The sequence below is a fragment of the Diabrotica undecimpunctata genome, chromosome 2 (assembly GCF_040954645.1).
Source record: "Diabrotica undecimpunctata isolate CICGRU chromosome 2, icDiaUnde3, whole genome shotgun sequence".
NCBI lineage: Eukaryota > Metazoa > Arthropoda > Insecta > Coleoptera > Chrysomelidae > Diabrotica > Diabrotica undecimpunctata.
Window position 1 is genome coordinate 132,556,182 of NC_092804.1, and position 19,050 is coordinate 132,575,231.

At 32.3% G+C, this 19,050-nt stretch overlaps 1 protein-coding gene across 1 annotated transcript; it reads right to left on the bottom strand.

The window, feature by feature from the left end:
* Positions 1–290: 290 nt before the first annotated feature.
* LOC140434903 (endoglucanase-like) lies at positions 291–17,766 on the bottom strand. The gene is made up of 4 exons (XM_072523523.1): positions 17,673–17,766; positions 10,633–10,920; positions 4,634–4,817; positions 291–742 (listed from the first exon to the last, which is right to left on the bottom strand). Exons 1-4 carry the CDS (start codon positions 17,707–17,709, stop codon positions 502–504), a joined length of 750 nt encoding a protein of 249 aa, XP_072379624.1. The 5' UTR covers positions 17,710–17,766; the 3' UTR covers positions 291–501.
* Between the last annotated feature and the right edge of the window lie 1,284 nt (positions 17,767–19,050).

Sequence of the window (19,050 nt, forward strand, 5' to 3'; positions counted from 1 at the left end):
GCGTAGTAGACTTGGGAAGGTCGAGGCTTTTTTATAGGGCTGTAGCACCAATGATGATGATGATGATGTTTATTGGTAGTGGGATTTTTTAAGCTAATAAATATTTCACCTCAAAATATATGAATATATAATATATATATATATATATATATATATATATATATATATATATATATATATATAATAATTACTTTTTTCGTAAATTTTTCTTTGTATTTATGTCTTTACATTGTAATTTTTTAATTTAATAAACATTATTGTGATTCATAAACTAAGAAAATAGTCATTGGTTTTCTTTATTTGGGTTTATTTTATTAAAGTCTCTATAAAAAAATTTAAACATCATAAAATATGTTTGCCTATATTCATAGCCGATACAGACTATATTTTACAGAATAAGTAGGATCCCACAAGGGATGACAGTTTAGACACATCTGGTATATACAGTAGTTGAATATAAAATGCTATTTATCTTTATTTTATTTTCAATATTTTTACTACCTAAGGATGAGATGCGGGATAACAGCCACTAATATCAGTTAATCTTTTGGGACATACTACTTCGTCAAAGGTAACATCGGGATTCGAGTACCCGTTCATCCAATTGAATCTAAATTCACACCCTGGTTGCAAGTGAGTGGGAAGGTTGTGACACTCTTGTATATTGTGGACACCACCATATTGATCTCCCCATTTGGAAACATCAGCGTTCCATTGGGAGGAACACCCCTGGGTGTAATACCTATAAAAAACATAATGATTAGTCTTTACAATTTTATTTGTGTCTAATTTTTTAAATTCTTATTTTTGTGTTTTTGCGGTTTTTCAGCTATTCAACGCCTTCCATCTCAAACAAGAAGCTGTAGGTTTCCATGTATTACGGTACTGCTCTGCCAACCCAAGCATGGGCATATTCTAATGTATTAAAACCTCTCAATTTTATGATGAGTGTCTCTATATTTTAAACGTTACATCCTAACAAGGTTTATAGTTAGTAGGCTCCCTTTTCGTAAACCGTCTTTTTATTTTCCTATTTCACATTCTTGCGGATGTGCTTGCTTTAAATTCCTTTTTTGCTTCGTTCCGAGCCTCACTGTATATTTCTTTGTTTTCCTCTTTTTTTATTTTGCATATACTTGTACTATGCATTTTAACTTGTTTGTTCCATTGTAGTAATTCTTTCCTGCGCTTTATTTTTATTTTCTTGTTGGTAGCGTTTTAATTTTTCTGGTAATAGCGGCCCCTAAACTTTGTCCTATATTTCGTAGACTGTTTATATTACGTTTAACTATGCTGTATTTCGACTTCCCTATAATAAATTTTGTCTGTGTTTAGTCTGGTTAAGGCGACCACGCAACCAGTTGCGTATTATAAAAACAGATCTACTTTTCTTCTCGAAATACCCATTAAAAATGTTTATAGTAGCAATAAGTTTACGTTGTGTGGCTTAAGGATATAAATACTAAGTAGCCAAGCTTTGAGACATATTAGTTTTGTTGTGATATGGCTCCAGACGTTAAGTAATTAGTCTCTTAGAAACAGGTGTGTGGTGATAGTTCGAATTTTGCAGTAAGTTTTATTATTTTTATCATGTTTCGTTTGATCATAAAATATAGAAAAATTTATCTTTCTAGAGTCTTACCGGCAGGCTACTTTCAGTAGCCATCCTAATCGTGTCATCACCTTACTAATTTCGTTGTTTTATTTTGCTCGACCAGATGAGATCAGATTTTGACCCAAATTTGAAGAGTCGTATTTACTCTCTTTTTGCTTCAAAACACCTGAGTTAACACCTGAGTTGAATAAACGACTTGGATCATTGACCTGTTAATTCTGAGTTAAGTGTGAATAGACATTTCATTTTACAATATTATATTCGATTAAATATATTTTTATATAATTTATATATTTTATGGCTAGATTCCCATTTATTTTGTACATTATAAAGTTACATCTTTTATTGAGTATATTGCGTGTAACTCGTAATGTGTATTTGACGAACCAGATTTCTTATTGTTAAACTTTAAAAGTTCATTTATGTATTCAGAATATTACGTACGAACCAAAAAGCTTTTTCGGTTGGCAAATTGTGGTCCATATTCCTTGGTTCTCATTTTGACGTTTTAAGTAATAATTAACTTATTTTTTGAAGAATCGCCCATTTTAATTTAATAGAGGACCGCAATTTATTTAGATATTAGTTTTTTGTTGACTGTATGTACCCAATATTCACAGTAATGAAAGAATACAGTTTTTATTGAAGTTTACTATTTTTTTACGATTTTATTTTATTAACTAATTATTTGCTTTATGTAGGTGAGCAGGTAATATACATAGTTCGGTCTGAGTAATGATTTGATATATTTTATAACGAATTTAAGAATTTTTCCCAGTAGGAAATAGTAGTAAGAATATATATCATTTCTGCGATACAGCGAACTATATTTTACTTGGTTTGGTAATTTTTCGTTTATTATTATGTAGTCTATTATTATCGATCTTTATCCTCGAGCACTCCATGTGTATTTATAAATATCTTTATGTCTAAAGAACGTGTTCGTGATTTTTGATGTCACAATTCATGTCCGTTGTTATTTAAGTGTTGTTCTCCTTTTTTCCCACTACTTGTAGAATATGTAATTACGAGATAATGCAAAAACCTTTACTTTTGCAGTAATTTATAAATATTAATACCTTTGTTTTTGAATAAATGTATGATAACCACTTGAAATTATGGCAGTTTTTCTGGTTGCTCGAACGAAATTAAAAATTATATCGAAAAAGCTGCTAAAGAATCTGTAGGAAAATAGAAAAGAGACACCAATGCAACGCAACAAAAAACAATAAACCTTGGTTTTGCCAAGAAGTCAAAGAACCTACAGACCAAAAAGGAAAAACTATTTTTCATACAAAAGTGCGGGTAGAAATAAACAGCGTGTAATCTAGACAGAAATCAGAACCAGAATAAACTCGTGAATAGAGACAATAAAAAGAGAACATTCGATTAAGTTCACGAGTAACATGGATCACATCTACGGTACACAGAGAAAAGTATGGAAGATACTACAAATAAGGAATATATGGAAAAAACCAGTAAATGAATTTGTACAGACCAAGGAAATCCCGGCTGAGCTATGCAAAAAATCTTTCAAAGAACTTCATATAAACTAAAGAAACCAACGACGAACCGGAATACAAAACCAGAAGAATATAGAACCGGAAGAAATATATATCGCTAAAGAAACAGTAGCAATAGCGAGAATGAAGACTTTAAAAGAATAGACGATCGTCAGGAATTAATGGAATACCAAACGAACTGTTAAAATATGGGGACCAGGAAATATTGTTTAACAAAATTTTAGAAAGAATGGAGATACCAAACGACCGTCATACCAGTATTACAATTGCAATTTTTAAGGAAGGTCAAAAAACATATCAGCAGAACTAGAGTAATAACTCTCTTAAATACGACAATAAAGCTATTTACAAGCCTACTCAAGAATACAGTGAAATCAGAAATAGAGATCAGAGAACAACAAGGTTCAGAAAGAATAAATCATAGAAGGAGGGAATATTCATTACGAAACAAGTGAACGAAAATTCGATAGAATATAATAAGACAGCATATGTATGTTTTGTGAATATAAAAAAGGATTTCATAGAATTCTTAATGATATATTACAGAAACTGTATGAGAAACGAATCTTAGCAAACATCTTGAAAATCATAAAACAAATAAACATCAAAAATACGAAGAAAATTAAAACAAACGACCCCACTACGGCTAACTTGCTAATCCCAGGGGCAATCAGATAGGGATACTTTCAATTTGTTCCCGTTCAACATACTAATGGACGAATTTATAGAAGATGTGGAATCGATACTGCTAGGATACAGATTCAGACATAGCAGAATTGGTAATGTGTGCTATGTGGACAACGCAGTCCTGATTGCAGATTATCAGGACAGACAAAGACAAGTTCACAGATTCTACCAAGCATGCTGTCGGTTTAACATGAGCATACTCACGCAGAAAACGTAGAGCTAAAGATCCAATTAGATGTAAACTCGTAGTGGAGAACAAACTCCTAAAAAAGCTGAACCAATTGGAATATCTTGGCGTAGTACTAGATCTGTCCAGTTACATGATTTAGTCAGAGACCTAAGAGAGCAGATAAATAAGGACGCAGTCATATCTGAATGTTTAACAGATGCTTTCTGATAACCCACAACTGTAAACGGACAACAAATATAAAATTTATAAAACCTATATCAGACCTGTAATGACCTATAGAATAGAATCACGGAAAGACACCATTAAAACCAAAAGAATGCTTCGTGGAACCGAAATGAAGATACGAAGAGCAACATCAGGAAAAATAAGAAGAGACAGGATGAGAATCAACATCATCATGGAACAATCTGGCATACAAGATATAATGAGATGGAGTCAGCAGAGACAAAGAGAATGGTACAATCATACAAAATGGATGGACAAGTACAAAAAAAGAAGGAGAATATTTTTCCTAAATTTATTTTTTATGAGATCATCATGGATTATGTCTAACTTGTAAATTTAATATCTTGATACATGAGGTAGAAAAAATACATAAATGTAATCCATTTAACATACCCAACTCCACTTCCTGGCATTGCAATATCGAACTCGTTATGAGTTGCATATGGGTCGTCATTTCCAGTATTAGTAACTTGTAAGACCATTTGTTTGTGAGCAAGTTCTGCTGGTTTGAATCTGAAAACAATACAAGAACAGCACATGTTCCGCTTGGTGTTAATGAATTTAGCAGCTACAAAACCTAAAAAAAATGTTTTTGAGATTATGGAGGGTTCAGAAGTCAATCACTGTAAGTCAATAAAAAATATTAATAAAATTAATAGTTTATTTAGAAATCGGTTGTACAAAAAATAATAACTCTTCAAACCATACCAAAAGAATTTTTGATTGATTGATGGTAGTACAAATTAACTTATTCTCGGAAAACAGAACTTGTTCAAAAAGTTTTGCACGAACGCACGTATTCACGTACATATATACGTATATAATAAAAAAATGACATATATTAAATGTCCACCAAAATTTTTGAACAATCAATCAATGTATTCTTCTAAATCATCAATGGTACTATTTTGTCTTGATTAGGTATTTGCTTTTGAGGCTAAGGCACTTATTATGACATTTTCGATAGGTCAACTTTTATAAAGTGGATTTTAGTGCAGCGGAATAATCGTCACTAGATTAAGCATGTCTTTTTTTTTTACAGGCCTGCGATATAGACAAAGTTCATCTTAAACCATATTTCATAAATTGGAAGATCTTCTCTTTGATGCTGCTTCTGAAATATTAATTTGGAATTGGTAGAATGGAAAATCATCTTGCAAAGTGTCTTTTTAGAAAACAGAATTAGGTTTATGTTTGCAATACCTCAACCATTTCATCTTTAACAAATTTACCTTACTCCCTCCTCTGTTTATTATTCTATTGAATATACGATCTTCCAATTTTTTTTTGCGAAGAAGAATTCTACTCTTCTCTTTTTATTACTGTTACTTGAAATTGATTACCTTTTTAGCATATGAAATGAAATTGATCAAGTTTTTAGGATCATAAATAAATTCCTTCTTCTTTGCCATTAACTCAATAACATCAAAGTCAGCATTATTATGCAGGTAACTATGTTTTAATACAAAGAATGTATCAATACCATCAGATACACGGATGACACGGTCTTATTTCACTGAACATTAAAAAAAATGTATGATGATTTCTAAGAAGGAACAGCAAATTGAAAGAATCAGTGTGAATGGTCAGCCAATAGAAAGAGTAAAAACATACACTTACCTTGGTAGGAACGTTAATGAACATTGGGATCATTCCCTAGAAATCAAATGTAGGATAGAGAAAGCAAGATGTTCCTTTATTGTTGAATTTTAAAGATATCCTATACCGACCACGTTACTAACCAGTACGTTTAAATTAAGAATGCAAAAAGGAAAAGATTTGTTAACCACAATAAAAACAGCCAAAATCTAATACCTCGGTCACATCATGAGGAACAGCGAAAGATATTGTTTGCTGCAATTACTACTACAAGGAAAAGTAGAAGTAAAACAAGGACTAGGAAGGCGAAGGATTTCCTGGCTGAAAAATCTACGTACGTAGTTCAACACAACAACCACAAATCTTTTTAGTTTGCAAAATATAGATTGCCATGATGGTCGCCGCCAACATCCTAAACGGTTAGGCACTACAACAACAAGAAGAAGCTGTTCTGATACAAGGTATTTGTGATCAACAAAAGTAGCGGTCATTTGAGGATCTTTCACGACACAGAAGAAAACTAACACGGAAGTATTGCGAGAAATGATCAAAAAATGCGAAATAATAAACACAATACAAATAAGAAAGTTACAATATCTGCGACACGGGACACTTACAATGAGGGGACAGTGATATGTACTGCTAATGCTGATAATATAGGGAAAGATAAGAGGAGGAAGGAGTATAGGAAGAACGAGGGTATCATGGTTGAAGAATTTAAGGGACTGGTTTAAATGCAGTTCTATAGAACTTTTTAGAGGAGCAGTAGATAGAGTAAAGATAGTGATGATGATATCCAACCTCCGATCGGGAGACAGCACTTAAAGAAGAAGAAGAACGAGTTTTAGTAATGATAAACTAAGCTTTATGTTCTGGTTCTGAGCTGTGCAGCTACCTGAGTACATAATGATATCACCATGGTTTAAAGCATATTTGAACAAGGCGCTTAAGGTACAAGTGTTTGATATCATCGGATAGGAAAGCATCGCATCGCTGATTGCGCCATAGCAGTCTGTGTGAACGTACACTTAGTAACTAACGCCATGAATATATGAATAATGTCGACAAATAACAATACACTCACTTGCAATTAGCAAAAACAGTAAAGTAGCTGGCTTAGACGGTATACCAGTTGAAGTACTGAAAAGCGTATAAATGATGAAAACATTCATTTACTTGTCAATCTATTTAATGATATCTATAACTTGGGTGAGATCCCATAAGACTGCTTAAAATCCACATTTATAACTGCATATGATTTATAATACATAAAATTCACAAGAAATAGTTAATTTCCTGTAGTATCTGTATTAGAGGCACACTAGAGACTAGTCACTTACCAAAAAAATCGCTACCATCAATATTCATTCCGCTTTCTAAAAGAGCCAACGCTAGGAAATGTGAGGAAAATAGATGAATCAGTTTGATGAGCCATGCACTTAAAGTACTCCTTACTATCATTCACTCGCGCATATACACCAAATTAGAAGAACACCTTAGTTAAGTTCAATTTGGATTCAGAGCAGGACTCGGAACGAGTGAAGCACTTTTCAGTTTACTTTTTCAAGTTCTTATACAGAGAGCCAGGGATGTCGATTGCGATGTGTATGCACGTTTCATTGATTTCGAGAAGGCATCTGACAAAGTACTAGATGAGAAACTAATCGATATCACAAAAACATCGGGACTCGATATCAAGGATATAAGACTAATCTCAAACCTATATCTCTAAAAAAAAAGCAACAGTGCGATTCGAAAATAAACTGTCCGATATCTTCACAGTCAAAAAAGGAGTTAGACAAGATTGCATACTGTCACCACCATTATTTAACATATACTCTGAAAATATCTTTAGTCTTGGACGAATCAGAAGATGGTATTGCAGTAAATGACCAACTTATAAACAATATTAGATATGCAGACGATACCGTATTGCTGACCAAAGGATGATAGATAGTGTAGAAACATTTAATAAATAAGACCTAAACCCAAATTTTAAGCCGAAAAAAAGAATGACAATTAGTCAGAACGCCAACATAAATGCCCAAAGTACAATAAACGATACACCGTTAGAAAGAGTTAACGTTCCTAGGAAAATTCTCTGCAACTTTTCTTTAAGTATCAATATACGCATAAGAATTCTTAGATGTTACATCTTTAGTGTCCTCTGAGTAGAAAGCTTAGAAAGAAAGAGTAGAGAGTCTTACAGAAGATGCTACAAAACGATTAGACGCATTTGGTATATGGTGCTACCTGCGTACGTTAAGAGTCTCATATATAATACACCACACAACTAACATAACTATTCTCCAGAGGCACCGTAAATAACAGAAAATTGGCTTACTTTAGCCATATTATGTGTAAAATAATAAATGCTGACTTCTACAGTTGATTCTACAAGACAATATTGTATATTATACCTTTATGACAGGTACAATATTTAAAAAAACCCTTACGGGCTAAATCACAGAACGTTTTCGGACTGATTACTCCATCTTCAGTGCTGCTACTAGGTATACATGGTTATAGCCACCAAATATATTAAATGGTATTTAATTGGTAATAGATTACATTGTTGTTGATAATTATGTACGATGTTAAAATTTTAAGTAGATTTACCTCATGGCAACGTACGCTCTCAACGAGTGTTGCTGGTCGTGAGACATAGTTTCTATCCAGACTTTAGGTAGAAACTCATCCATATATTTGGCGGCTATAACCATGTAAATCTATGTAATTTAGCCAGTAAGAGTTCTTTTAATTATTATACCATTTACAAAGGAAACTCTTTTGGCATACGCGAAACTATTCAGTATAAACCTACTACTGAAGAAATACAGATATCAAATAAAAGATGTATTTGCTTATTTTATCGATTGTGAAAAGCTCTTCATCAAGTACAGTATCATAAGCTAATAGATATATTTTACAAAACCAAAGTTATTGAAAAGGATATCCGAATTATAAAGAAATTTAGATTGAAGTCAAAACGCACAACTACTACAAGTAGAACACGATACTTTACAACAGACAATATATATATATATATATATATATATATATATATATATATATATATATATATATATATATATATATATCGAGGTGTATTCAATCTATATTTGGATCACATAGGAAGCAGTAGAATACGAGATTTGTACGTTAAGATAAATGGAGTGTCATTAAATACAGTCATTTTCTGTGACACTTTCGAGGGATTTCAAGAGCTATTAATAGGCTACTGATTATGAACTTTAAAAAGGAACTACAACGTTAGAGAGGTTTTATTATTTCTACCATTGTGCTACCTTATTGTATTGTGCTAACATTTAAAAGAATGCGTTTTTGAGAAAGGGGTGAATTTGTTCCTATGTATAAGGGTGCATTTATGTGAATTCTATGCAGTTATCGTACATATACATGTACATCTACAAAAAAGGTTTTTAACATTAAATGACAAAAATATATTCTAAAAACGAAGCAAAAGAACAGGAACTCACGTGATTCTCAGTGATTCAGTCACATCCTTTTTGGGCCTTTTTTTTTCTATTTTTCTTAAAAATTGTTCTATAACTCTTTTCTACGCAGTTGAAATATGTGAATATGAATAATATGAAATAGTTATATGCGGTGGTATATGAAATATAAATAAAAAATAATTATCTTTAAAGTGGCCTTCTTTAGAAGATTGTAGGACTAATTTTAAAAAAGATACGGTTCTTTAAAATTTTCTACTTTTAACAATTTTTGCTATTTACGACAAAATAAAAAAATACGTACAAAAGCTGCACTCTTTATCTTTAAAAGCCATTTTAATTTTTGTCGACAGAACACCCTGATCAAAACCCATATAAAAATTTTTCCGTCTAGCTGATACAAATTTTATTTAAAAAATTAATTTCGCACGCTTAACACATTTAAAATCGCCGGTCGCTCCAAGCGTTGTTTCTGAGAAAGTTTATTTTACAGAAAAAGTGCTAATAAAAATTTTTGTCCAAAGTTATCTCAGCTACATTTCTTGTTTGAAATATTTTTAGCATATTTTATAGCATAGAATATTTTAAGCAAGATCCTTTAAATGATGGAAGAAAACATTCTAATTGTAAAGGATCAAATCAAAGAATTCCTAGTAAAACTTTATTCCTTGTTTGTCATCATCATCATCATCATTATCATCATCAGAAAAGAGGTATTCCTTGTTTGTGGTCTAATTATTTAAATGTTAAACTAGTTGTTCTTAAGATAACTTAAGAGACCCTTAACATACATTGGTAGCACCACATTTCGAATACCTCTAACCATTTTGTAGCATCTCCTGTAAGACTTTAGCTTTCTACTCCGTAGAGGAGGACACTAAGACGTAGCGTCTAAAAAATTCTTATGAGTATACTGATACTTAAAGATACTTAACGATACTACCTAATAATACTTAAAGATATTTATATTACAAAGATAATTAAAACATAATCAGTATTAAAAAAAAAAATGAATAACAGGCAGATCCTCCACACTGAAGTTGTTTTGTGTAAGAAATATAAACCTGCTTTTTTTACTTTTACTCAGCTGGCTACCACATCTTCTCGGGCAAGAATTCGGGACCATGGGGGTCGCAACCTACAGGTTGAAAAACTTTTATCCTATAGAGGAGAAAACATAAAGCTAAAAAATTCTACATAAACTGTGTTGTCACTAATAGAAAGTTAAATAAATGATTTGTAATAAACCAAGTTATTAGTGAAACTTAAATATTTACACCATATTTTCCAAAATTTTGAAAAATATCTAGAACTCACCTAAAGCGATAGAGTCATTTACCGAACGTTGCGCTTGGTTAGTACAGACATAAGCAGCTCCGCCCACACACCCCGATTGTGTTTCAGAGTTGATTGCGGTAATACCATCAGCCTGACAGGATTTTACTGGGGTTTTGTAATTTACATTTCCCGGCCACGAGCAAGTTGGTTTGCAACAATCCCAATAACGTGTGGTGGTACCGGAACCGGATAAACCTCCAGGAATTTTTTCAATGATGACGTTTCCGGCTTCTAAAGGTTCGGTGTCCAAAGATTCGGCCGACGCATCTGGAAATTTAAATAAAAAAAATAAAAATTAATTTGATACCAACATAGCTATATACAAAATGAGGATCATGGACTACCCCTTCAGTGGGATTATTTTAAACTTATAATCTCCTCTATCCTACTTCTGTAATACTATTTTGTTACGTGTTTTTACTTCATATTAATCTAATTTTCCGTAATGTCCTAATTTGGTTAACTTAGCCAACATTCTTATGATTATTCGACAAAATAATCGGAAAGTTTACTTGTTTTTATATATTATATGACCAAAAAGATAATATTTGACTAAAATTGACTAAATGCTTTATTTTTGAGTATTTTAATCAATTCTTTTAATTTAGTTCACTGCAGATTTGTTTCACATTATTATGTTGTAGAAAAGTGCACAGAATACACCAAGCCTGTTCTTTTTATATTCGTAGACTATAAAAAGGCGTTTGATACTATAGATCATCATCCTTGGTTAAGAGTATCTACGAAAATATATATATATATATATATATATATATATATATATATATATATATATATATACATGTCCAAAAGTTTTGGAATATCTACAAATAATATATCTACGCCTATGGTGGTTTTAAAATTGTTATTAATATTCATTGTAGAGCGTTTTTAAATGAAAATGATAAAAAATTTGAATCGTTTTTGTATGATTTTGATCACATTCTGATACACATGATTAGCGTATTTACACATTTTTTTAGTTTTTGTTTAAATTTGAATTGAGCCGTTTAAAAATGCCTAGAAACGTGATATCTTATTTTGACATACCTAGAGTAATTTCTTTGTTACAACAGGGCTTTAGTCAAAGTTATAACGCGAATATTGTTGGTGCTACTCAGAGTGCTGTATTGAAAATAAAAAAAAAATTCCAAGATACAAATGACGTTAAGGATCGTCCCAGAAGTGGTAGAAGTCGATGTACAATAGCAGCACAAGACCGGCAAATACCACTGTAGTTCGTAGAAAGCGTCTGGGATCTACAAGTGGTATATCCAGAGAAATTTCTAGGCTTCAGAAAGGACTGAATATTTCATGGCAAACAATAACACGCAGATTAAATGCAGTAAATTTATATCGTAGAAGACCGCTACGTGTTCCTAAACTAACCTACCAACACAAAATAGTAAGGTTGCAATGGGCTAGAGAAATGGTGCATCATGGTCCTAACGGGAATAACGTGATGTTCTCTGATGAGTCAAAAATTGGCTTGGTATCTGATTCGCGAACAACACTGGTTTGGAGGGCCCCATGACGACAAACCCGACTAGAAACAGCCCAACCTCGTGTCCCATCTGAAGGTGGCAGTATTATGGTTTGGGGTGGTATTATGTGTGGTACACGGACGGCACTGCTGGTTCTCTAGCGAAGAATCACTGGTGCTGTGTACATCGAGGAAATTTTAAATCCTATCGTACTTCTATTTCGAGGGGCAATAGATGATGAATTTGTGTTTATGCATGACAACGCACCTCCTCATCGAACAGCAGCAGTACAAAATGTTCTGGAAGAAGAAGAAATATCTACATTACAGTGGCCCTCGAATTCCCCCGACATGAACGTTATTAAACATGCTTGGGACATTCTCAAAACACGCATCAAGAAGCAAAACAATCCTCCTAGTAGACTTCGAGAACTAAAAGGTGCTGCCCGTGAAGAATGGGAGAGAATTCCGCAAGCCCAGTGCGACCAGTTAATCGGCAGCATGCCAAATCGCCTACACACATTCATACAGGCCAATGGAGGAATTACATATTATTAGTTTTATTAAAAATTATTTTTTTCTATACTAATTTACTTTTAAATGTAAGTTGTACATTGTAAGTTTTTCACTCCAAGAGAATAAATAATTTTTTTGCATATCGTTTATCTAGTTTTGAGATTTATTTAGTATTGTTGAGAATTGAAACAAAATGATGTTTAATTATTGAAAACAGTTTATATATAAAAATCAATAAAAAGATGAAATATTTCAATATATAGAACGTGAAATTAGGCAGGGTGATACTACCTCCCTGAAATTGTTTACAGCTGTATTATATGTTCTAGGTATATATGGGCATTAATATAAATGAAGATGATTTGAACTACCTAATATCTGACAAGTTGATAAAGCTACAAAAATTTAGGAAATGCTCTATGAATCGTCAAAAACAAAAGATTCAGATTAAAAGCAATAGCATCGACCAAGTAATAGCTTACAAATATCTAGGGCATGAGATTCGCTTGGGCCGAGATATTCAGACAACTGAAATACAAAAAAGGATATGTCTAACATGGGCTGCCTTTGATAGATTGAACAACATTTTCAAGTTTAATATTTCAGTTTGTTTAAAAAAGAAAGGTTTTCATCCAATGTGTTTTACTGGTCCTTACATATGGTGCAGAAACAGTAACTCTGACAAAGAAACAATAAATGGAATCAGAGTTACACAACACGTTATGGAAAGATTAATGTTAGGTATTATCATTAGAGATAAAGTATCACACCTAGAAACAAAAAAAAAGAATATGAGTCATGGATGCAGTTGAAAAAAGGGCCATGGCTAAATAGGCTTGGGCTAGACATGTTGCCAGATTGACGGATGACAGATGGATCAGAAAGATTCTGGAATGGCGATCATGACAAGAGACATGTCGAAACAAAGGACGACCACCGACTAGATCGACATATGATATAAAGCGAATCCCACAAATTGGATGCAAGAAGCTGAAGATAGAAATAGGTGGCAAATTTTACGGGAGGCCTGCGTTCAGCAGTGGGGAAATATAGGCTAGTTGATGATGATTCTGTTGTATTATTTTAATGCATCACACATGGAATCTTAATTTTCAATTGTGTAGAGTTTGGCACTAGTTTCTTTAGACTTATCTAAACACATTTCGTTTTTAATATTTAAGGTCATACAGTTAAGATTTAAAATTATCTTTTCTTTTTTAGACTATTTTAAGACATGATATTGACAGAGACAGCGGATGGTGATTACCACTGTTATACTTCGAAAACTCAAAAATGATGTTTATTGGTGGTTATTACTTTTAGCCTTACCCATTGAAGATCAATAAAATGACCACAAAAGACATGATTGTCACTTTAAAGCACATACGGCAAGCATATATGGCATGGAAACGTGGACTTTGAAAAAAACATCTATCAACAAACTTGAAGCATTTGAAATGTGGTCATTGAGAAGAATGATGCGCATACCTTGGGTGGATAGAGTTCGAAACGATGACGTCCTTAAGAGAGCCGGCGTGGAAAGAGAACTCTGAATGAATTAAAAAACGCAAGATTGGTTACCTTGGGCACATATTGAGAGGAGCAAAATATGAAATACCACAGTTAATCCTACAAGGGAAGATCGAAGGTAGGAGAGGAAGCCGGCCGCAAACAATTATCCTGGTTAAGGAATATTAAAGAATGGACAGGAATACACAATACAGGTGAGCTGTGTCACGCCGCCAAGAACAGAATTCTAGTAATGAGATAGTCGCCTACGCACTTTGGTGTATGGCATGTTAAGAAGAAGAAGGCAAGTGTTGTTAATGAAAAGTTAACAGAACAAAATTATTTAACCATTAAAGTGTTTGACAGGCACCAGTCTAGCGCGTGCCAGTATCTAGTATAACTGACTATTCATATTTTTTTTTAAATAAACTTTTTAGAGAAAAAGCATTTGTTTGCATCAATATTGTGTGATGAAAGCCATAAAAGTTTTATTATTTGTATTAGTAAATTTTTGTTTTTGCCTATGGATTTTTTTTGTGTTATTATGAATTCTTACTAGACAAATAGTTTTCTTATAAATAATATTACAATTATTTAATCAATTTCTCATGACAAATATAAAAAAATAATGAATGTAAAAAAATATTTTATTTTTATACAGGCGACGCTCAAAATTTGGCGCCTCGGGTGGTAGCCCGGCTTGTCCGCCCCTTTATCCGGCGCTGTGTACCATATCAAAATGTCTAAATCCAAAAATGTCAAACGAAACTTTATTGACATTTAATACAACCAAAGCCTAAGAAAACATAACCCAAATAATCGTTAACAAATCTTCTCCCAAAAACACTTAGTAACGAGTATTTCCACCTTTGCATCTAATTATTTATTCACAGCGACGAAGAATACTTAAAATCATGCGGCGTATTTGTTCTTGATCAATTGCATCTCAAACTTCCCTCATCATAACTTTTATGTCGTCAAGAGAGACAGGTGGTGGTTGTCGGATTCTTAGTTGGCAATCAATAATATCCCACAAATTCTCTATGGAATGTAGATCAGGGCTGCAGGGGGCCAGTTTATGGTTTGTATTAAAACCTAGTCCAAATAATCACAGACCACACGTGCAACATGTGGTCGAGCATTATCATGCATTATAAGAAAATCATTTCCTATCTAGCAAATTGAACTACATGGTTAGACAAAATGTTTGTAATAGACCTTAAACTTGTTAAAGAACCTCTTCGTAAAGCAACATGGTTCGTTCGCGCTGTAAGAAATATTCCTCCACACACCATTACAGACCCTCCAAACAAAGTAAGGTCGTATGTTGCACTGTGCATAGCGTTGTCTTGGCCGTCGAATAACGATCTTGTTTAGCGAGACGCCTTTGTACAGTATTTCACGGTCGTTAGTTTTTCGAAAACGTTGAATCACTCGTGATACTGTAGTATTAGATACTCTTGACCTCAAGCCTATTTCACGATAACTCAACCCTAAATTAGCTAAAGTAATTGCCTGCACACACTCATCTCGGCTCAGATTTCTTGAAATACGGTCCATGTCAACTAACATACGCAAAACAGCAAAACAATTTATTGAATTGTAAACAATGTTGACAGATTAAAACTGTCCTGTCAAATTGTTTGATTTTTCATAGCCATCTAACTGCTTCCATTAATGACTATTATAATTCAATAAAATCACGTTATGCTTTGGACGTACTTTTCTTTTTTGATAATAGGAATATCGACGATTTTTTTACGAAAATGTTGAACAAAATGAAACTATCTTGAAATATTGCTTCCAATAAATTCCACATGGTGTAGCAAAACAACTTTATTTTTACACCCCATATATAGGTAATACATTAATATTTCTCAGACAACATTAATATAGTAATTAACTAAAAATATACCTAAAATGTGAAAAATAATCATCGTAACCCAATTAAGGGTTCAGATTTCTCAGTATTTTTTGGGTTTAGGTTCAATAAGTAATATTAAATTTGGAACTAGATTTTATTGTGCCATTGAAATCTACGTCATATCGTTTCCTACATTCAATCACCCTTCGAGAGTCTTTCGAAGTTCTTCAAAAACATTATTTCTAATATCACAAATAAACATCCTTTTTATATTAAAGATTTCAATGACCTTATTTCTAAAATTAAAAACATTCACGTACCAAATAACTATAAATTAATATCTTTAGATTTTATTTCACTATACACTAACATCCCGATAAAACTTGCCACTGACATCATTAAAAAGAAGTGGAATGACATAAAAAAGTACACTGACATCCCATTGCAAGAAGTCCAATCATCTGTAGAGTTAACATTAAACTCAACATACTTTTTATATAAGGAGGAAATATACCAACAAATAAATGGACGTGCAATGGCTGCAAGTATTTCTAGTGTCATTGCTCAACTGGTTTTGGAAGATTTAGAAGAATCTGTCATGGGTCACTTAGATTTTAATGGACAGAAATTAGAAATTAAACAGAATAATAAAACAAATGTCACCTTACATCGCATTAATAACACAGTTAAAACTACGTGGTTTGCAAAAGAAACATGGTGTTCACGATATCTCAACTATAAATCTCATCATCCATTCTCCCATAAGAAGTCTGTAATTATAAGTCTTGCTGATAGATCATAGATCTATAAAACTAACAGATCCAGAATACAGACCAACTGCAATAAAAAAAAGCAAAAAATGCCCTCCTAAATAATGCATATCCTGAACATCTAACCGAAAGTGTTTTCAAATCAAGACTAAATAAATTTTACAACAATAAAAGTAACAATAAACCCAAGGGTATCAAGACTACGTATGCAATTCTTCCATATATGTATAAAAGGTTTATCCTAACAACTAACAAATCTTTTGGTCAAATATAACATAACAGTGGCTTACAAAGGCAACAACCTTTTTAATAAATATTTCACCAAACTAAAAACAGAAACTCCAAAACTTAAAAAATCATATGTTGTTTACAAGATACCACGCATTAACTGTAAAGGTGTCAACTGCTTCAATCCAGAATTCATTCTCACAAATATGACAAGAACAACATTACTGCAAACCGAGCAAAACAAAAAGAAGAGGGAGATATACGAATCAATAGAAATAAAAAGAAATATTAACTCAATCAATGCCAAAAAAGATACACAGAACCTAAATAAAATATATTTCAACCTGATTTAAATAATATTGAATATAACACCATAAGTTATAGCATATCTCCACTTTACCTTTCTCGAAAACACTAACGATACGCCCATATAAAAGTAATTTATATATTAATGACAGTAAACTATGAGATATCAGGTATAAATTTTTACTTCTGCCAATTCATTAGTGTCAGTGTCCCGTTTTACGTTTTTTTATATATTTTACAATAACTTTTTGGTCCTAATCTTGTACATTTTAGAATGTTGACAAAGGCAAGGGTTACCTGCTGAATCATTATAAATAAATAATTAAAATTAGTTTTTACTTACAAACGTTTAACAATAAAAATGCCACTACGAACTTCATTTTAACTGCATTAAATTAAACTAAATTTATGTATTCAATAAATATAAGTACCTTATCTCCCGGCATCTGAAAAAATTCAAGAACAAAATGAGAAAAACAAAGTGCTTCAGACTATTTTTAGTAAACTAAGTTTTAGTTATTGGCTCACCTGGAATGCAACATTGTAAATATTGTACTTATCTATGTACTATTGTACATAGATAAGTATATACTTATCTATTGTACTTATAAATATGTCAATTTTTTTGTCATCACTAATTGTTGGTCGACCAGATCGTTTGACATCTTGAACACTACATGTTTGTTTAAACTTCGGAAGAAGCTTTCTCAAATCAGCTCTCGATGTAAGGCGATCGGGGTACCTGTCATTAAAAAGTCGTTCCGCTGCATGGAAATTATTTCCACATTTACCATTTATTAACACAGCTGCTACTTTAGTAGTACTAGTAAAGTACGTACTATTCTGCCTTTGTAAAAATTTAAACGTCTCGTTAAACAATAATTAAACTAAATATTAACTAAGAACAACTAACTAAAAACAACTAACTAAAAACAACTTGACTTAACTTAAATTGACTAAACTAAGCAGAAACAGAAACTAAATATTCGGGTATGTACGCGTTTGCAAACTAAAAATAACTAGAGAATGGACCAAACTAAGCAGAAACAGAAACTAAATATTGAGTTATAAATGCTTTTGCAAACTAAATACAACTAGAGAATTGACAAACGTCAACTTATTTGACAAATAACCAAAGGCGGATGAATTTTTATTAATTAAACGAAACTACAATTTTAGTACTTATTTAATTTATTCATCAAAATGAGCTTAAACTCAAACAAAATTATTATGACTAAATAGGTATTTTTAATACACTTCAAACGAGGTATCACTTGCTATAAGGTCCCATTTAAAATTATCTGTCACAGTGACGCTGTAACGTCATCTGTCACTATAACGTCACCTGTTATGTCTAGTTGAGAAGCCTACGTCTGTTTATTACCTCACTCCAAATTATAACTCCACTATTATAACAATAACTGTTCAAAAGATGAGAGGGGCAACGGACTTTTGACTAGCACTACATATATATATATATATATATATATATATATATATATATATATATATATATATATATATATATATATATATATATATATATATATATATATAACGGGTGTTTTTTTTAGAGGTATAGAAATAGAAGTTGGCAACACGTTTTTAAGGGGCGGCCATTTTGACAGCTGTCAGGTGATTATTATTTACTTTAGTTTGACATTTCAATATGAATAGACTGACGCCTGAACAACGCTTTCAAATTGTGCAAATGTATTTTG